Here is a 21,699-nt window from a genome sequence, read left to right as displayed (position 1 = left end):
TAAAAAGAAAGAAAGAAAAAAGATACATACATTCGGTCAATAATAATAGTAAGATTAATTTGGTCATTGCAAACGGGTCAGGGCCAGCGTGTTAAAGTCAAGGACCTATTAAATTCAAAATGGAAAAAAAAATAAGTGCTTGTTTGAAAACATAAAATATTAGAGATCTAGATGTTATCACCACATTAATTTTTTTTAATTTTTTTCATTTTCTTTTCATTTTAAAAACTCAAAGGATACATTAAAATCATTTAATTAATTTTTTTAAGTGATTATAGCGTAATAATGTGGTCATATTATTTATTTCAGAAAATATTAATCGTTTGTGATATGTGGAATTATGAAGTTATAATTCAAGAGAAAATTTATTATAAGGGCATATTTTTTTTAAATATTTTTTATTCAAATAGATGTCATTTAAGTTGTTCAAGAACATAAATGTTATGCTAAATTTTGGGTGATTTATTAATTAAGTTTTCTATATTTTTTATTAATTACCTTTCTTAATCAAACTCCCATCATAATGCAATATTTGCAGAAAAAATCATTATCGTTGTGGGTTAATATCAATAATTGAATCGTGGAGTTCAAAATATAAAAAAAAAATTAAAAGTCAAAAGAGCCTTTTGTGTATATATAACAGATTTATATATAACACATTAGAATAATATATACTATAAAAAATTTAATTTTAAAATAAAAAATATTTCAAACGATTTTTTGAACAAATATTGAACCAAATGCACACTAATTTTAGCAGGAAAAATATTTGATCATTTATTTCTTCAGAAGATTTTATCAATTGAATCAATTAATTATAATATTAAATATTTCAAATTTTTTACTTAAAATTTCGACATAAATTTTTAGTTACTGATCTTATGTAATAGGATAGCAGATATTTAAAATCAATAATAGCATTTTATGATGTAAACTAATCCATAATTGAATTATAGGAGGTCAATTTAAGTTAAAAACAATTAGGTGGTGTAATTAAATTAATTACTAATATGACTATGGTATTTTCTCAAAATCGCATAATAGGTCCTTTTCACTTATAAGAAGAATGTTCCCACCCATAGAGCATATTCCATCAATTTAATTGTGTTGTGATTCCTTGTTATTTTAATATTTTTCTAGACTTTTCATTTCTTTTGAAGAATCTAAACATCAGTTGATATTCTCAAATCCCACATACATAGATTAAAATTCTTTATTGTTAGATTTTACTTACAAATATGTAAGTTAAAAAAGTTTTTAAAAAAAGTTAAACTACATTCCACTTTCCACAATGTAATTGTAATCCACAAATTCAATGAATTTTTAATATTTTCTTTTTAGGTTATAATTTTCTTTTATTAAAAAAAAAAGTTGAAAACGAAGTTAATTGACTATTGTCCTTGGTGGCAAATGGCAAACCGAGAAAGCATTTGTGGCAGTGTCACCATTTAAGGCAACCCCAATCAGAATATAATGGCACCTAACTTTTCAATTCAACTTAACCAACATTTTATATTTTTATTTACAAGAGAAAGGAAAATCCCTATAGTTTATAAGTTGAAATAATCAAGCAAACTATTTATTGGTCGTGACGATCTATAAATTGTTGAATATGTGCATACGATGACTCAACAAGCTCTCCATCTCAAAAAATTCTTCTTGTGAAGGTTGATTTTTTTTTTTAAATTTAAAAGTATATCAAATTTATTTTAAATTCGATGTCTCGTAAACATTGTTGACGTTAATTTTCTCTTCAATGTCTTTAAGAGATTTTAGGTTAAAAATATAGACTACAATCGGGTATGTGATGATATACTAGAATCCATAACAAAGTATTAAAGACATACTACAGATTTATGCAACACTTCGTATTGATTACAAAATTTATATTCCAAATGACAAATTTTTTATCCATGCAAGACGAGTTTCACATTTATCATTATAAAATATTCATAATGGTCGTTATAAATTTTTCTATTTTTTTAAGAGATTGTTATGTTACATAATTATGTAACATACATGATTATGTAGAAACCGTTCGATAAAAATCCAACTGTTGTGGAAATATAAAGTAATAACAGCTGCTAAGTAATTATGTATGTTATGATTATGTAACATAACAAAAGTTATTTTTTTGAGGTACACATTTTTTTTTTTAATTCACAAAATCTTTGTCAATCACATCACTCTTGGAAATATATACATAGTTTATCTCACTTTTTTCAAATTTTAAATTGAAGTTAAGTGTATCTCACTCTCACCTCAAGGTTGAAGTCTAGATGAATTTAACCTAGATGACTAGTAGAAAGTCAAGACAAGATCGCCAGAAATCTTTATACTAATGAAATAAATTCAATTTGAATCAATTTTACAATAAAAAATGCCATAAATATTGTAATTTTTTTAAATTCAACTTCATATGAGTCACTACTAACTCTTCTTCATAGGTGTTTTTATTTTTTTCAGTTAAAATTTAATGACAACTTAATTTTCACTTTACATATGCGAATGGGATTTGAATCATTCTACATCTCTAGTTCCATATTTGAAATTTTATCAACTAAACTAATTAGTACCCGCACTCTTAAGTCGTAGTTGAAATCGACAAAACTCGAAATGGAATATCGACAAAATCTCATAAATTTAATCTAGATGGGTCTCAAAAGATCTCTTGTAGTCATTGTCATGGAAAAAAAAAAGGAAATTAATTAATTAATTTTTTTAAATTAAAACAATAAAGAAAACCTAAAAATGAAAGTAGGGCTTTTGTGCATCTTCACAAAACAAGCAAGCAAACGCAAACACACGCACGCACACGCACCCTCGCCATACACACTTCCACAACTCCCCAAATAAAAAAGAGACCAAAAACAAAGACAGCCAGGCACAGACAGGGACTCAAAACACGACACTACTCTTTCATCCCCCATCTCCATCTCCATCTCCATCTCCACCTCCACCGCCTCTCTCTCCTTCCCATTCCGACCACCACCATCATCAGTGAGTGTTTTTTCTTCTTCATCTTGTTCAGATGTGTATGTGATCAGGTTCTTCCTATCTGGGTGGTTAGTTTTCGTATTGTTTTTTATAGTTGTTGGTGCTGTGTGTTGACTTGTACAGTAATCGAATGGGAGAGAGACTCACCCCTGGAAGTTACTTCCAGTACCCTCCTTCAGGAGTTCACGCTTCTCCTCATAGGTCTTCTTCTTTGCCTTTAGATCGTGAAAGGTTAGTTTTTTTTTTTTTTTTGCCTTTTCCTCTACTTCAAGCTTACCCTTTTTGTTTTACTGTATCTAGTAAATGTTTCCTTTCTGCTTATTTGCTCATTTGGGTATCTGGGTAGCGCTTTGTTTTTGTATTTGTTGAGGTTTGTATTGATTACTGTATTAATTGATATATCAACACTTGTGTGTTCACTTTGATTCGTGGTTTATTGATTGCTGGGCTTAATTGGAAGCTTAGCAACTGCTAAAATACCCACTTGTATTTGACACAGCTGCTGTGGACTCTTGATTCGAACATACCCTGAGTGTGCATGTGTTTATCTTTTTTTTTTTTAATGTTTGGTTTTTTGCTTTGTTGTGTGTGTGTGGCGGCTATACTCAGTATAATATTACGATTCAGTTTGGTAATAGAAGGCTGTACTAATGGGGCAGTTGGCATAGTTAAAACATTTTTGTGTTCGTTTTCATTTCTGCTCCACTAGCAAGTTAAATTGACTAAATATAACATATTTGGTATCCATATCAGAGTTTTATAGACCATATAATTGGAAATTAAACAGATATCAGAGTTTTATAGACCATATAATTGGAAATTAAACAGACCGTTATTTTAGATTATCTGTTTCTTAGATGCTGAACTTATGAGAGGATCTGAGTAGTTTATAAGAGATTTGCAAGCATATGGACTGTCTCTTACTGTTATTATACTACTAATAATTAGATTGTTCACTTTTCTAGACATGCTCACATACTTGCTATCTTATTATAACAATGACTTTGATTTAGCACTAGAGATTGTAATGTTTCTAAAATTCGGATTGACCTTAAGAGTGCTAATTCCATGTTGGAAGAGAAGTTTCCCTTTCTTGAAAATAGGGAAGAGGCAGATTTTCTGATGTGGCTGCTTGCCTTGTTGACTGTGGGGTCAGCAGTGAAAGGAAGATTGTCATGCATTTGGGAACTTTTAAACATCAAGCTTAGTTCTTGCTGTATTTTAATTGTTGAGTTTCTTTCGGAATGGACTTTTATGGAAATCTAGGCTAAATAGTAGTGTAACGCATAGTTAAGTTGGCACTTTAATGTTTGGGATCAAAATAATTAAGTGTAAAGCTGCCATATAATTTTATGCATTTATTTTTCCTTTTATGCTGAGGAACCAAGTGGAATATATATCGGAGGAAACCTATAGTGTTTTTGTAAACAATACCCAATACTCAGTGACAAACACTCTACATTCAGCAAATTTTTTTTCTTTTGTTCAAAATGTATGTTTACGAGGAATTACTGCAAAAATGCTGATGTGAAACCAGTTTTGAGACTGGAATTAGTGTAATAAATTTGTCTAATGTGTCTGACTGGTTTATTCATTGCAGGTATTTGGCTGAATTATTGGCAGAAAGGCAAAAGTTAGGACCATTTGTCCAAGTTTTGCCTCTATGCAGCAGGCTTCTCAGTCAAGGTGTGAATGCTAAATCTTTCTTCTCCTGCTGTACGTAGGAAGGACACAAAGGGTTTCAAAGACATATACATATCTTTAGTTCTTAGATCTATCATTTAGATGTTGGTTTCAATTCTAAAATGGACGTTTTAGAGCTGAATTTTGCTAATGTATGAACCGTTTTATATGTGATCTGCATTTTTGTTACTGTCTTATGTATCCTGAAGTGGCTGTTTTGGCTTTCCATATGACAATTTTGTGAACTGCCAAAATTTCCGAACGTGTTATAGCTAATATCACCATCTATGAGGCTGTAAACTAATTGGCTGATATCTAGTAACTATTAGCAATATTGGGTGATAACTGATCTACTATTAAATATTAGGTTGATAATTTTGGATATCTTTATAAAAGAAGATCTCAGATAATCGTAACCGTTTTTCCTCGGTGATGGTGATATGTATTAGAGATCACTGGTGCTGGTCTTTTATATGGATTCTTTTAATTTGCGATCCAAACTTGTATTAATCTTCTTGTATCACTGCAGAAATCAGACGAATAACGGGTTACAATCCAAGTTTTGTTGATCATGAAAGGTTTGAGCATGATAGCCCATTTAGGTCATTAGGTCAGCCAAATGGAAGACCAATGGATTTGGAGGGTTTGTCTGCAATGCAAACTGAGGTAATAATGCCTGTTCATGGTTTTATCCTCTCATGTATTTTCATCCTGTACTTGTGAATTTGATGCCACAAAATTTTGCATTGTAATTTCTTGGAATTCTGATTGTATACTTTTTGCCTACTGCTATGTTTCTGTTCATGATGGGATGACCTTCTTTTAGTGTAATAACAGTTGGAATCATATGAATAAATTGTCACTCTGGATTGATATATTCATCCTCTAATCAACTCCAGATTATCCTCTAGTTCAGCTATTTTTTCCCCCCTGGAATAAAAGAGAAATGTCCTTTGAACTTGCCTCTTATGTTAACCTGCCACCAATACGATTGACCGTACATATGTCTAGCAGTCAGATGGAGATAAATTTGAGTTACATCCATGTTTAAGATTAAGTTCTTATCGTTGCCCATAGCTGAATGCTGTGGTTTAAATGACTGAGCTTTTGGATCTTGCACATCACTTTTTAGAGGGCTTTTGATTGTTTCATCGAGTTTGAGCTTCATTTGCTGTCTTGGATTTGATGATAATTTTTCAAGTATAAAAGAAAGGAATCCTTATAGCATTAGATGCCTTGACTCAGGAAAATGGGCATCTTCAAAGAATGGCCCCTTTTCAAACTCCTCCTTCAATGGGCTGGCAAGGTATTCCTGGAATTCCAACCACACCTGTTGTAAAGAGAGTTATTAGACTTGATGTTCCTGTGGATAAATATCCAAATGTAAGTTCAGACTTTGCTTTTCGATTTAAAAGTTAGTTATATTCGTGTATTTAGTTTCCTTATAATAATAGTTTCTAACTTAAACACACAGCAGTTTAATTTTGTCGGCCGGATTTTGGGACCGCGTGGGAACTCGCTCAAAAGAGTCGAAGCCATGACAGAATGTAGGGTGTTCATTAGAGGCCGGGGTTCAGTCAAGGATTCGATAAAGGTATGATCTATCATAATATGGTGGAGCTGTGCATTTTGAAATAAGTTGCTGATTCAATTTAATCAAGCCAAAGTGGACTTGAACTCTCAAAGCATGAAAATGTGAAATTTTAATAGCTAAACCTGCTTTTTGAATCTTATGCATTTGATGTTTGAGATTGGAATTATTTTACTTGCAACTAAATTGTAGGATTTATAGGTTAAGTAAATTACCTCCTCTTATTTTTACTATGGTCCTTCCTATTCGAACCTCGCTAAAGGAGGACCATGTTAACTTGTCTGACAGCATTTGCTCTTGCTCACTTTTATAGGTAGTAAATTACCTCATCTTATTTTTACTATGGTCCTTCCTATTTGAACCTTGCTAAAGGAGGACCGTGTTAACTTGTCTGACAGCATTAGCTCTTGCTCACTTTTATCTGGTGTCAATGTGCTTCTCTGATTAAAAAAAAAAATAAAAAATGTATTTCTCATTTTTTTGTTTTGTTTGTTTGATTAGGGAAGCTACAATTCGAGATATTTAATTAGCACTCAAATTATCCTGGTTTTATGTAACAATTCATCATACGCTTTAATTTTTGGTTTAGTACTGATATTGGTCGTGGTATGACTGGATTTGCGTATGATCATGCATGATGTAGTTCTATGATATTCAATGGAGGATCCTGACATTTTGCTGATCGATTTAACTTGAGAAAGATGTGCTGAGCATGAAATTACATGCATATAAATTATGATTCTTTGGAATAATGACTTCCAGATAAATTATAGCTTTTTTTTCTCATAATTCTTTTCACGGAAACAGCTGGTATGATTATGGTGCTTTTCCTTCATTGTGGTAGGAGTAGATATATATTTTGAGTAGTTTTGTTTTTCTGTTGATGGCATATGTACTGGAAATGAATTTGTATTGTTACTAGTTTATCTGTTAATTGCAAATCAAGACTCATTTCATGTTCTTCATGTTCTACAAATGGGAAAGTGCATCTTGCATTTGCAAACTATTTTTTTGTATTTACTAAAATTCGATGTTGCTTGACATTATTATACCATCTCGGTTTCTCTTGATAATTCTTTACTTTTTGGTTCTTTAGGAAGAAAAACTTAAAGATAAACCTGGATATGAGCATCTTAATGAGCCACTGCACGTGTTAGTGGAGGCCGAATTTCCAGAGGATATAATAAATTCCCGCTTGGATCATGCTGTAGCAATACTAGAGAACCTTTTGAAGCCCGTGGTATGAACAAAAAAAAAAAAAAAACTCTTGTATTTTCTCTGAACTTTGTCGATATTCTTTCCTTGAGCATCTCTCCTAATTCCTGCTTGTTCAAACTAATCTCTGTATACAGGATGAATCCTTGGATCATTACAAGAAGCAACAACTGCGGGAATTAGCTATGCTGAACGGTACTCTAAGAGAAGAAAGCCCAAGCATGAGTCCGAGTATGAGTCCTAGTATGTCGCCCTTTAACAATGCTGGAATGAAACGCGCCAAGACCGGAAGATAACATGTTATACATATCAATGATGAAATGGACCATCGATGAACCACTGGATCACTGCAGCTGATGGATTGCTGTCCTGACAATCTTCATTGGTTTTGTTCTTCAGAACCTTGGGGAGGGACTTGATTCGAGAACAGTTGGTCGAAATCCTGAGTTAGTTTTGCGCTCAACTGTTGGCATCTCAGACGGGTATCTGCTTCCCATGTTTGTGTTCTATATAGCTAACATGTTTGTCAGCAATCATGATTCTTTGGTGTATTATTCCTCTTGAGTATCGAATTTGTTACTTAATGGATTAAAAGAAACTCATTCCCTAATTAATTTTTATTTGCTATTCCAGCCTGCAGCTGAAGTGATATGACCTTTGAATGTACTTTGCTAGATACTTTTGCTTGCTATTCACTTGAAACAGATGACCAATAATTAATAATTGCTTTGTAATTTCAGTTTATTTACCATATTCTCTTGTTGTATGTAGCCTTAGTGAATCAGCTCTTGTACTTTTGTTGCACCATTCTATTATTTTTGTTATCCCTGTAAGCTGCCTCAAGAATATGATCATCCAATCGTATGTTAATAAATTTTACATTTGAGTAGTTGGTTTTGGCATAGATTAAAAATTATGTTCAATCATTCAAAGGATTTTGAAGTCACTCTTCTGACATACCTTCCAACTCAGATTGAGAAGCATTGAAGTGGGAAGAGCGCACGGTTCAAATTGGCCAGTCATTGAGTCGAGGAGTGTGACTGTTGACCATCCCAAGTAAGTTTTTCTCCCGGCCCTCTTTAGAAGTCAGTGTCGAGCCCTTTGCCCACCACGCCCTTGGCTTCTGTCCATTCGGGACAGCATTGCGGAACTGGGTTGCAAAAAAGACTACAGGACTCGCTGCTGTGCTATGACAACAACCACACCGTTAACATTCCAATTTTGCTTATGAAACCACAAGGAAATAAATATTAATTAAAAGTCTGCCACGAATAATCTGCTTCATTCTGAAGCACGAATAAGGCAAAAATGCCATCATCTACCTCCCCGTACATTCCAACCAATATGACCTCAACACATCAATGGTGGAAGGCGATGGCACCTTTTGGTATTAAGGTTAGTTACAGCATCAAGTATTTGGTAAACACTAACTGACGTGATTTAAAAGTTAAGTTGTTTTAATTAACCACTTGTATGATGAAAATTCTATAATGTCTTTATTTTTGTTAAAATTATTAATTAAAAGTCATATTTATTACAAACTATTAGCTTTTATTTTATAATTACGATATTTTTTTTTTATTATTAACTTACACCACCTCAATACATAACATGGTATAAGATATCACCCAATTGCTCATAAGCTGAAACATAAGTCAGCTAAGCACCACTGAATTAATTAGTGAGTGAATGAAAAAAATAAATTACGATTATTTTCTATTTCAAATCCATTATTGAATATGAACCGCGAAAACAATGGAGGAAAAAAAGGAACAAAAATCCCTTGTTTGATAAAACTAATTGAAACTTCCTTAGTATTTTAAAAACACATCCAAACCCCTTTGAGTATCAATTTTTATTTTTATTAACCTTACCATTTTACCTTTAGTGATTGTTTGATGTTGAGAATATGAATACTTTTAATTATGTGTTTAATCTAATAAATTTTTAAATTATAATTAATTAAAAAAATGTGGCAAAAATTAAGAAAATATCATAAATTTTCAATTAATTCTTAATAAAAAAAATTAATACAGAATTAATATATTTTGTTTCAGTTAATTCTTAGTCATTACACTAAGTTAGGGACCTATTTGTGACAAACACAAAACTAATGTCCTCATTGAAAACATCTTGCTGTTTGATAAAATTTTCACATTGTGATAGGGACGATACCACCTAAGTTCCCCACCGGGCCCATTAAGTTCAGCCACTTGGCGCTGTACCCCTTGAACTTGATCGGTGCCCCTTGACGGGTTTTAACGTTATTTTCAACACTCTTGCGTCTTGTACCGGTATGATGTGGATGTTAATATGTTTTCAAATAGAATTTATGTAAATACATTTTTTATTAATAAAACTCTTATAAATAAAATTTTTACTCAAAAAATTTTAATTAGTTGATTGTCTATTAAAATTTTTATTAAAAATTATAAAGTTATTTTAATAGGTAATTTTTTTTTAAAATTAAGTTATGAAAATAAAATAAAATAAAATAATCAAATAAGTAAGCCATATTTTAGATATTTTAATGTTTAAAAAAATTTTTCAGCTTCTACTTATGCTTCTGGAATCTTTAAATTTGAGTTTTTGTTAATAGAGATAAAATATTTTATTTCATTTTCAAAAACTCTAAAAAAAACTAAATAATAATAAAAAATTTGATAAGATCTCGTGATATTAAATAAATATTTATAATAATTAAATAAATCATACTAAATATACGTTTTTATCATCCCATTATATGACGTGGATTTGACTCCGATTATATTAAATTTTCACATGGGGCACAGTGGCCCTTTCGGCCTTGAAATTGAGAGGGGAACCCATTAATCGATAATTTTCAGGTTTCAACTCTCTTTTGTCTGGGAGCTAAAAAATAAAGAAACTAGTCAAACTACATCAACACCACAACAAAGGGACAACGTATGAGTGGATTTTCCCACGTCAGATTTTTGCAAAGTTAACACAGACCTCTATTGCAAATTTTCCACAAGGCGATAATTTTCCAAGAGACCTAATTTAATTTCCGTGAAAGAATTGGTTAAGTCCCTGCTGAAAATTTTGTTAAGACTGCTGTAGAAGAGATTTGTTTTCTTTTGTCTTTCTTTCTCTTGTTACAGCACAATAAATATACAGTAAGATTATTAACTTATCCCCACTTAAAATGATAATTTTCAATTTATTTATATTTATCAAATATCACTAAGAAGTTAAAAAGTTAATCGTCAACGTGTCTCCATTTATTTTAATTTTTTGACTGATAAATAGAAGTAAATTAATGTTTTCAAAATTTTAAAAGGGTAAATTAAAGATTCTCGTTATAGAAACATGTAACTTTGAATATGGGTCTATTTAGGGTCTCAAGAGTTAGAATTTTTAATAGCAAAAGCTAAACATTATGAAGAAAATGGAATTTTTAAAAGCAAAAACTAAACTTTATGAAGAAAATTGGCTGTTTGATTGAGTGGGATTGGATTTCTTGCTTTTTCAAGTTTATTAAATTGTTATCATGAATAGACGATTATGGATGATGGTATAGGAGATATTTTGATTACCATAACAAAATATTTTTACTTTTTTTTAACCTTTAACAAATTTTAATATCCACACAAGTCAATTGGAATTTGAAACTAGTGTTGTGGTTTTCTAGTAATTTTACACTTAAAATTTTAAGTAAGGGCAAAATTGTCTTTTAATGTCAAAGATATCAAAATTAATGATAAAAACAATATTTAACAGAAAAGAGTGAGCCGTGAAAGCTATTGAAACAAGTGTGTATAGGATAAAATTTTGATGAGTCATTTGGGTGCACATGAAAAGTTTTCCCTCAAATTTTTAGAGGAGAATTGCATCAGTTGAATACAAATAATTGACAGACAATTTAAGAGGAAATTAACACATGGTCTTTTTTATTTTATTTTTTTTCAAAGGAAATGGAATATATAGAAGATTGATTAATCATTTTAACGATTTTGCAGCGGACGAAATCACTTCTCCTCAATGTCCTATATCCCCACATTTTTGGGTATCTTGCTGCGGCTCTCATGGGCATTGTGGGTTCAAATGTTCAAGGCCAAACTAAGTCCTTGATTGAAACACACTCAATAAATATATGGTCTTTCTTGATAGCCACATCCATATATTGTTATGCACATTCAGCTGACCTCAAGTCTCGACTTCATCCAGAAAATTCTTCCCAATCTTGGGCCCTTGTAGCAGTTGTCTCTGGATCTATTTCTGCTGTCTTTTTGGTCTCCACATTTGTTCCACGCTCGGAAATTGGTCAAATCATTTTGTGCACTGCATGGATTTGCGCTTGCATTATCATTGTTGTGCATCAATATCGGAAGTCGTTTACAAAAGCTTGTCGTCAGCTCTACGACAAAACCTTGGAGCCATTTTGCGGTCAGCTCTACAACGAAACCTTGAAGCCATTTTGGATCAACATTTGCAATAGGTTTCGAGCTAATGACACTTCCTCAGGAGGACAACAACGACCAACACTTCCAGTTTAGAAGGAATCTTCTTCAAATGTTTCACCTTTGGCAGTACCACATACAGTGGCAAGCAATCATCACGTATACATGCAAAAAGTTCTTCTTTTTTGACAGTATCAAGTCAATAATTTGAAAGGCAGATCTAACAATAGGTTGGCCTGCTTTCAAAATTTAATTTGCCCAATATTAGAGACTCCGAGGTTTAGCTTAATTATTAACAGACTTGAATAGATAAGAAGTAATGTTTCAAGCACCAGAAATTTTATTTCATATGGTATGATATTTAAATAAAATGAAATAATAGATAAATATTAATGATAATTGATAAGAGCATCAACAAAAAAATTTTTAGATAAAATTTTATTATTTATTTGAAGAGTTATATTAATAAAAAGAGTTGTAAAGGACTCTTTAAATGAGATTTTTTGAATAATATAGTGCATTTCTCTTTTAAAGAGAAAGAAACATTATCTTATTTGAGTAACCTAATTTATAAAGTATTTTGCAATCTTTATTTTAATATTATTTTATTTTATATCTCATAATTCATGAAAAGAGAGAATGTTATAATCGTTATTTTTTTTTTAAAGAGTTTGATTAAAATAAAATAAATAAATATTTTAAAAATTAAATTAAAAGAGTTTTTTTTTTTTTTTTTGGTGATAATGCATTCTCTAAGTGTAGTCAAATCGGCGAGCTAGGGAACAAAGCGACGAAAAGTGTTTCGGTTTCAGACTTTCGGTATCTCTCCCTATTCTTTTTGCTTGGCTATATGATACTATATATGCCTCTATTTTGTGACTCATCATCGTCGTTTCACACTCTCTCACTTTTTGTATCACACAAAATTAACTACAACAATAAAACCAGTCCATCGTACATTCAAAAAGTTTATTATTTTTATAAAATTGACCCTATAATTAGAGTTATTATGTTTTGACCACTACTAGTTCTCATTTACTAATATATTACCCCATACACTTTTTAATTAAAGGCTAAAGGTGTCATTTTTTTTTCTTTTTGTCTGAAATTTGAATAAATATGATTTAACTAAAATCTTGAGTGCGTGGTTTTTATTGTAAATATCATAATGATGTATTTATTTTCTTTCAATATTTGAAAAGAGTCATATGTCTATTCATATTATCTCCATCCACACGTGAAAAAGAAAGTGATTTATGTACTATAAGACCATTGAATGATTCCATAGGCAGTGCCATATGGTGCCCAGTAGGAATTGAAGCTCCTGGTGACTTGAAAAATAAATTTAAATTACTTTCATTTAAATAATTTTATATCATTAATTGCCCTAAAAATCAGTTAGGGTGGACGCGTACAGGGATTGTGATCTCTCAGTCGGCAGTGTTAGTAAAATGCAACCAACCGGTGACTCAGTTGGTGAGGAGAGATAGAGAGCAGCCAGAGTATATAGTTGTTTTTCTTTTAAAAACAAAACTGCTCGAGTGCTCAAGACTTGGTAATTACTTCCGGGTCTGGTCAATCCATCATGTACGACCCGATGGGGACCCAGGACCATGGTTGTTTCACCGATATGGGTCAGCCGTTCATCTCTAATTTCAATTTCTCTGGGTATCATTTCATTATTTGAAGTTCTCTTTTCTAATTGTTAAAATTCTTTTCAGTTTTTTCATTTTTCTTTAGACTTGGATTTAAGTACCCTTTTTTTTGGGTTTGTTTTGCCATTACAACTTTATTAAGACATCGTAATTCGGGTTACCTAATTTGGTAAATTTATGTTTTATGATTTAGTATAAAAGAGTGCTAAAAAGTAAAATCCTAACTTATCATCATCTTTTTATCAGTAAAATTGGTAATTCAAAAACTTCCAAATCAGTACTAAACCAAAAATTAAAGCATCTGACAAATTGTTACATAAAACCAGGATAATTAGAGTGCTAATCAAATAACCCAAATTATAGATTCCCTAATCAAACAAACATAACAAAAAATTTTGAAATACAATATATATATATATTATCAGAAATGCGCATTGGCACCAAATAAAATTGAGCAAGAGCTAATGGTGTCCTACGAGTTGACATGGTCCACCTTTAGCAAGATTCAAATAGGGAAGACCACAGTAAAAATAAGAGGAAGTAATTTAAATTTATCTATAAATCCTACAATTTAGTTGAAAGTAAAATAACTCCAATCTGAAACATCAAATGTATAAGATTCGTAAACAAAAAGCAGCTTTGGCTATTAAAATTTCACATTCTCATGCTTTAAGAGTGCAAATCCACTTTAGCTTGGTTAGATTGAATCAGCAACTTATTCCAAAATGCACAGCTTCACCATATTATGATAGATCATACCTTTAATATAATCCTTGACTGAACCCCAGCCTCTAACGAACACCCTACATTCTGTCATGGCTTCAACTCTTTTTGAGGGAGTTCCCAGGCGGTCCCAAAATCCGGCCCACAAAATTAAACTGCTGTGTGTTTAAGTTAGAAACTATTATTATAAGGAAATTAAATACATGAATATAAATAACTTTTAAATCGAAAAGCAAAGTCTGAACATACATTTGGATATTTATCCACAGGAACATCAAGTATAATAACTCTTGTTGATGCGAGATTCCGGTTCTCCTCGTTCTACGATCAGGATCTCTGCTCGATCAACTTCGTCACGACCAGGAGGTCTCCTCGCCAGGCTTCTTCTCCAGAGGTCCCTGCGTACACAGATAAGTCAGAGTACGCCGGTTGTTTTCCCGGCGCAAACCCTCCGACGCTCAAGTCAGATATGAAGGTTCGGGAAAAGCTTGCCACAGGTCTTATGGCGTTTTTTGTGGTTTTCTCTTCTTTTTAGGTTTTTCCTCTTCTAATCTCCAGAATGCCAACCCTTTTACCTTCGTTGGCTACCTTTTTATAGGCTTCCTCTGAATCTCAGTCTTCCGCTCTTTTCGAGACGGTATGGGACTCCAACTGCTGCGTTATGGGCAAAACATGGGATCTAGCGTGTTACGCCACGGTTCAGGGGAAAGCGTGGCTGCCATGGCTCTGTGAGACCTTGCGTGTTACGCCACGGTTCTGGGGAAAGTGTGGCTGTCATGGTTCTGTGAGATCTTGCGTGTTACGTCGCGGTTCAGGGGAAAGCGTGGCTGTTGTGCCTAGATTCTCGTGCTGGAGAGCACGTCTTGCCTACTGCCGTCGACCGGGTCTCCTCGCCTCTCGATCTCTAACCGGAATGGCCTTATGCCTCTTATAGGAAATTGGCCTTGCGGACGACAACATCGTGGACGGGCAGGATATTTCTGCTCCTGTTCTTCCACGCACCAGGCTTTAACGGAACACACCGGTTCGCAGAACTCCGCCATCAGATATCTGCTCGTCATTCCTGGTCCCTTCGACGCATTTATCCCAAACAGTATCCCTCCCAAACACCGGTCCCCCAGTTTCTGGTGTTGGGTAATGTAGTGGACCAGCAGTAGAAACTCGATAGTACTCGCTCGCGTGGGATTGGAAAAGGCTGCCAGGAGTCATGTCGCATTTAATTGCGGACGAGGTGACGTGGCAGAAATCCCCCCCTCCATTTGAATTTCAAACCGACGGTTACGAGATCCTCGGGATTCGGCGCAGTTATATGCTGGCAACCCAAGAGTCCGTCCTCATTTGGAAAGCCAAATCCTCTCGAACGACATATTCACCATTCACTCTGTCTCCGTCTACGTCTCTGTTTCTCCGACAAAGAAGTTCCGGCACGAAGCCCCTCCCTCCTTGCCTTTCTCCGATTGAAGCGGTACTTCAGGTATTACTTCTCTCTCCTCGGTCTCGAATAGTTTGTAGATAACTTCTTTTTTCTTTCGTTTGGGTAGTAGTTGGTGGTGTTGTGGTTAGAGTTTAGGGAATGTCGAAAGGCAAAGAGAAGGTCGTTGAGGTTGATGACGACGAGTTGGACTTCCTGCCTAGTCTGCTCACCAATCCCGCCTTTGACCCCGAGGTCCCCTTAGAGCCTGTTAGGCCTAGTGTCGGGACTAGTGCTAGGAGCATGTCTCCCCAAACGACCTCTACAAGCGGGAGTAATGGTGAGGATGGATCTTCTGACTCCGAGGATACTTTGAGTGAGGGTCGAGGAGATGATTCTGGTGAGGCGTCCCCATCGGGGGCGCCACGACCAGAGGGGAGGAGTACAATAGGAGGTAGAGCCCTATCGCGGGATTATGCTATTGATTACATGACGTGCACGACCACGTTTGATGAGCTCGAGGACCTCCGGCTGAGGTATAGCATTCCTGGCGAGATACCTCTCAAGGTCTCGGGAAAGAAGGATGCTCCCAGCCGGCCTCCTAGGGGATATGTGTCCCTTGCAACCTTACTTTGCCCGGATACTTAACGGGCTAAATCTAGCTCCTGGTCAGCTGAATCCCAACGGGTGGAGAGTGCTCTCTGGTCTGTTCATATTGTGGGACAGATGTTGCCAAAGCGAGCCCACGGTTGATGAGGTGAAGCACCTGTACCAGCTAAAGAGCAACCCCAAAGATGCCGGCTGGTACTACTTCCAATCTAGCACCAAGAGCAGGAAACCTATAACCGACCTCCCTACTGGTGGTGGTGGGAATTGGAAGAGAAAGTTCTTTTTTGCTGGGGGTCCTTGGGGTCAGGTCGCACAAATGGACGGGAAGGATTATCGGGTCCCACCCCGTTTCACGGTCCCAGGTTGCCTGCTCGCTCCAGATGCCTTGTATCCATAATTGTTCTTGTTTCATTGGCTTGTTTCTAACCAAGTGTCTGTTTATGTTGTAGTTTCTTGGGGCGTTCATTTCCCACTTCGACCCGGCCCGCTCAAACGGGTTGAGGCTGTGCTAGTCAATTCCTGCTCGAGCCGGGAACTGATATCCACATACAACTTGCTCGAGTCTCGCTTGATACTTCCTGGCCATAGGATGGAGGACGCTGTGATTGGGGCTCTGACCCGAAAACGTTCTCGACCTCCGACCACGAAGAGGGACGAGAGTAAGGATGCCCCTACCGCGAAGCGGGCCAACATCGTGCAGCAGGCCCCACCCTTGAAGATTTTACCTCAGGCTCCTGTAGAAGTCGGGGAAGCTAGTGGAGTAGCCACAGATCCTGCTACCTCTTCTCCTCCTGTCGGGCCTCGACCTCGCTTACCGGACAGCCGAGCAGAGCATCTGGTCCCTTACCTCAATGAGTTAACTAAATCCGTGAGCAAGAGGGACCTGGAGGCCTTTGACGGCCGCACCTTGGGTGAGCTGGTGGGGGCCATGCAGCATAGCGCTTTCCACCTCAGCTGCATGACCACCTATTACAAGGCTAAGGTTGGCCGCTACGACCGGAAGATGAAGGAGGATATCCAATCGGCGACGAACAGAGCTGACGTTGCCGAGAAGAAAGCAGGGGAGCTGAATCTCGAGAATCTGAAGCTGATAGAGCAAGAATCACTTGCTCAAGCAAAAGCCATTACCCTCGAGGAGGAGTTTACCAAGGTCAAGGAGGATCTGCAAAGGCAGAAGGCTATGTATGAGGCTCAGCTCGAGTCTCTCCGTGACTCCCACCGAGCTCAGGTCGAGAACTTGGAGAGGGAGGCCGACAACCAGTACGACCAGGGACTCCGGCATTCCTATCGTTGCATCATGGCCGTCCTCGGGAAGCAACACCCTGACCTCAAGATGGATGACCTTGCAGCTGGCGTTGCTCGGCATATGGATGAGGAGGCGGCCAAGGAAGATGCCGAGGGGGTGGAGCCGATCGTGATTGAGGAGGAAAACTCTCCTCCTCGTGGAGTCCCTGCTGAAGTTGGCGAGGCGAGCACCCCCCCGGACGCAACTGGCGATACCCCCCCCCGCACCTGAGGAGGTCCAGCCAACCGATGCTGCTCGGCTCACAGATCCGCCGTCTTTTTGATATATTTCTTTTGTTGTAATGGACAATGTTCATGAAGATTATCCCCTCTGTTAATCATTAACCAATTAATAAGGATATTTTTTGATTACTTTCTTGTGTTGTAATTATGAGTTAATTTTTGCTTGAGAATCTGCTTGTCTCTGTCTAGACGAGCGGATTCCGGCTTGGCTCATGGTTTTTGCCACATGCCTCCGAAGATTCTTCAATGCTTGGGATTCGGCTCGCCTTCTCGTGGTCGAGCAGATCCTGGTATGCTTGGGGATTCTGCTCGCCTTCGCGTGGCCGAGCAGATCCTGGCATGCTTGGCTTCTGTCTCGCCATAAGACAGGCTCTGAGACTTGGCGAGCCTTTGCATGCCTTAGGATTTTCTTTAAACGATTTGGATTCTGCTGCCTTCTCGTGGCCGAGCAGATCCCGGCATGCTTGGCTTCTGTCTCGCCATAAGACAGGCTCTGAGACTTGGCGAGCCTTTGCATGCCTTAGGATTTTCTTTAAACGATTTGGATTCTGCTGCCTTCTCGTGGCCGAGCAGATCCCGGCATGCTTGGCTTCTGTCTCGCCATAAGACAGGCTCTGAGACTTGGCGAGCCTTTGCATGCCTTAGGATTTTCTTTAAACGATTTGGATTCTGCTGCCTTCTCGTGGCCGAGCAGATCCCGGCATGCTTGGCTTCTGTCTCGCCATAAGACAGGCTCTGAGACTTGGCGAGCCTTTGCATGCCTTAGGATTTTCTTTAAACGATTTGGATTCTGCTGCCTTCTCGTGGCCGAGCAGATCCCGGCATGCTTGGCTTCTGTCTCGCCATAAGACAGGCTCTGAGACTTGGCGAGCCTTTGCATGCCTTAGGATTTTCTTTAAACGATTTGGATTCTGCTGCCTTCTCGTGGCCGAGCAGATCCCGGCATGCTTGGCTTCTGTCTCGCCATAAGACAGGCTCTGAGACTTGGCGAGCCTTTGCATGCCTTAGGATTTTCTTTAAACGATTTGGATTCTGCTGCCTTCTCGTGGCCGAGCAGATCCCGGCATGCTTGGCTTCTGTCTCGCCATAAGACAGGCTCTGAGACTTGGCGAGCCTTTGCATGCCTTAGGATTTTCTTTAAACGATTTGGATTCTGCTGCCTTCTCGTGGCCGAGCAGATCCCGGCATGCTTGGCTTCTGTCTCGCCATAAGACAGGCTCTGAGACTTGGCGAGCCTTTGCATGCCTTAGGATTTTCTTTAAACGATTTGGATTCTGCTGCCTTCTCGTGGCCGAGCAGATCCCGGCATGCTTGGCTTCTGTCTCGCCATAAGACAGGCTCTGAGACTTGGCGAGCCTTTGCATGCCTTAGGATTTTCTTTAAACGATTTGGATTCTGCTGCCTTCTCGTGGCCGAGCAGATCCCGGCATGCTTGGCTTCTGTCTCGCCATAAGACAGGCTCTGAGACTTGGCGAGCCTTTGCATGCCTTAGGATTTTTTCGGTTTCAAGCGAATGAAATTCGTCGACGTTCCATTAATGGCAGGATTTGACTTACATGAAATTGTTCGGACATAAAACATAAAAATAAAAGATAAACAGCATGAGCAGAAATTGCTTTAAAATGTGAGCAAGTCTTACTGGAAGTATTTTCGGAGGTGTGCTGCGTTCCATGGGCGTTTCACTTCGTTGCCGTCCGCGCGAACCAGCTTGTAAGCTCCGGGCCCCGCTATCTGCTTGACTCTATACGGCCCTTCCCAATTCGGTCCCAGCACTCCTTGAGTCGAATCTTTGGTGCTCTGATTCACTCTTCTCAGTACCCAGTCTCCGACTCTGAATTGCCGTATGTTCACCTTCTGGTTATAATACCGAGCAACCCTCTGTTGGTAAGTGACTGATTGCTCGGCTGCTTGTTCCCTCCTCTCCATTAGCAGATCAAGATTCAAACATATTTGCTCGTCGTTCTCCTATTCATTAAAATAATCTGTCCGGTGTGTGGTCGTTCCTACCTCAGCCGGTACGACCGCTTCATGTCCGAAAGCCAAAGCGAACGGTGTCTCCCCAGTTGCGGTTTTGTGGGTTGTTCTGTATGCCCATAGCACACCTGACAGCTCGTCAACCCACGCACCCTTTTTTGCTCCGAGCCTGGTTTTCAGAAGCCTCTTGACTGTCTTGTTGGCTGCTTCTACTTGTCCATTCGATTGAGGGTGAGCAGGCGAGCAATACTTCAGCTCTATCCCGAGGTTCTGGCAGAAATCCCTGAAGCTGTGATTATCGAACTGCCTGCCATTATCCGTTACCAAGGCATATGGGATCCCGTATCGACAGACCAGGTTTCTCCACACGAAGTCTGTTGTTTTCTTCTCTGTGATCCTGCTAAGGGCTTCTACCTCTATCCACTTCGTGAAGTAATCTATAGCAACTATTGCATGTGTTGCTGCTCCTCGTCCCTTTGGCAATGGGCCGATCAGATCAATTCTCCATTGAGCGAATGGCCAAGGGGAGGCCATGGAGGTGAGCTTCTCTGGTGGTTGGTTAGAGAAATTTGCAAAACTCTGGCAGCTTGCACAGCTCCTGGTCTTCCTTTGCGCATCCTGGTGCATCGTCGGCCAGAAATATCCCTGCCTTAGAACTTTGTGGGCCAGGGACCTCCCGCCAGAATGATTTCCGCAAACTCCTTCATGTACTTCCCTCAGCACGTAATCTGCGTCGTCATCGTCCAAACACCGAAGGAACGGTAATGTATATCCTCGCCGATACAGTACCCCATCGATCATCGTGTATCTCGAGGCATGAGCTCTAATCTTCCGAGCTCGTAGCTTATCTGGTGGTAAGACCCCGTCTCTAAGGTATGAAACTATCGGGTCCCTCCACGAGCCTTTTTGTTCTATCCGCAACACCCCCAAATTTTGCTCGATACTCGGGCGAGACTTCACTTCTAGGGGGATCGACTTTGGCATTTTTGGGTCGGCTACGGCTGCCATCCTAGCCAAAATGTCTGCTCGACTATTCTGCTCCCTGGGGATTTGTATCACCTCCACTGCTTCGAACTTCCCCATCATCTGCCTGACTATCCTTAGGTACTGTTCCATCTTCTCCTCTCTTGGTTGGAATCTTTCACTGACATGATTCACAACCAGCTGGGAATCAGTTCTGATCTTAACTCTGTCTGCTTTCACGGCCCTAGCCAATTCCAGACCTGCTATCAAGGCTTCATATTCTGCCTGGTTATTTGTGGCTGCAAATTCCAACTTTACAGCATAAGAGATCTCCTCCCCCTCTGGGCCTTCCAGGACAATCCCTGCTCCTGAACCCCGCTCTCCTGATGACCCATCCACAGATATCTGCCATACTTGAGTTTCGTCGTTGCCTATATCTGCATCTTGCTGATCCAAGCATACTTCGGGCTCCGCGAACTCAGCTACGAAATCGGCCATTGCCTGGGCCTTTATCGCCGCGCGGGGTTTATAGTCTATGTCGAATTCGCTCAGCTCTACAGTCCACTTGACGAGCCGACCAGAGGCATCTGGCTTGTGCAGAATTTGACGCAATGGCTGGTTGGTTATTACCGAGACCGGGAATGCTTGAAAGTACGGCCTCAACTTCCGAGCAGCAACCACAAGGGCCAGTGCCCATTTCTCCAACGTTGGGTATCTGGTCTCAGCGTCGAGCAGGGCCTTGCTGGTGTAGTATATCGGATACTGAATTCCTTCTTCCTCTCTCACCAGAACGGAACTGGCGGCCCGATCAGATACCGCCAAATACAGATTCAACTTGTCCCCATCCCTCGGTGTGGACAGTAGCGGAGCTTGCTGCAAGTAATGCTTCAAGTTCCGGAAGGCTTCCTCGCATTCTGGGGTCCATTCCGT

The 21,699-nt window shown here is 38.1% G+C and overlaps 2 protein-coding genes across 3 annotated transcripts; both read left to right on the top strand.

Moving 5' to 3' along the window:
* The first annotated feature begins 2,789 nt into the window (after window positions 1-2,789).
* LOC102624747 (KH domain-containing protein At1g09660/At1g09670) lies at window positions 2,790-8,252 on the top strand. Of its 2 annotated transcripts, none has more exons than XM_052441862.1 (8): window positions 2,790-3,000; window positions 3,092-3,228; window positions 4,598-4,683; window positions 5,210-5,346; window positions 5,926-6,063; window positions 6,155-6,274; window positions 7,368-7,511; window positions 7,624-8,252. In XM_052441862.1, the coding sequence occupies exons 2-8, from the start codon at window positions 3,128-3,130 to the stop codon at window positions 7,780-7,782; spliced, it is 885 nt and encodes a 294-aa protein (XP_052297822.1). In that variant the 5' UTR covers window positions 2,790-3,000; window positions 3,092-3,127; the 3' UTR covers window positions 7,783-8,252. The 2 variants fall into 2 exon arrangements, with proteins under 2 accessions (XP_052297822.1, XP_006492553.1); XM_006492490.4 differs by having other exon boundaries at window positions 2,793-3,000; window positions 3,121-3,228; window positions 6,158-6,274.
* An 8,369-nt stretch (window positions 8,253-16,621) lies between these two features.
* Window positions 16,622-17,821, top strand: LOC127902176 (uncharacterized). Its single transcript, XM_052440990.1, has 2 exons — window positions 16,622-16,667; window positions 16,755-17,821. The coding sequence occupies exons 1-2, from the start codon at window positions 16,622-16,624 to the stop codon at window positions 17,819-17,821; spliced, it is 1,113 nt and encodes a 370-aa protein (XP_052296950.1).
* Window positions 17,822-21,699: the final 3,878 nt, after the last annotated feature.

Source organism: Citrus sinensis, chromosome 5, assembly GCF_022201045.2.
Source record: "Citrus sinensis cultivar Valencia sweet orange chromosome 5, DVS_A1.0, whole genome shotgun sequence".
NCBI classification, from domain to species: Eukaryota; Viridiplantae; Streptophyta; class Magnoliopsida; order Sapindales; family Rutaceae; genus Citrus; species Citrus sinensis.
The sequence above is the reverse complement of the archived record's forward strand: the minus strand, read 5'-3'. Positions and strand labels throughout refer to the sequence as shown.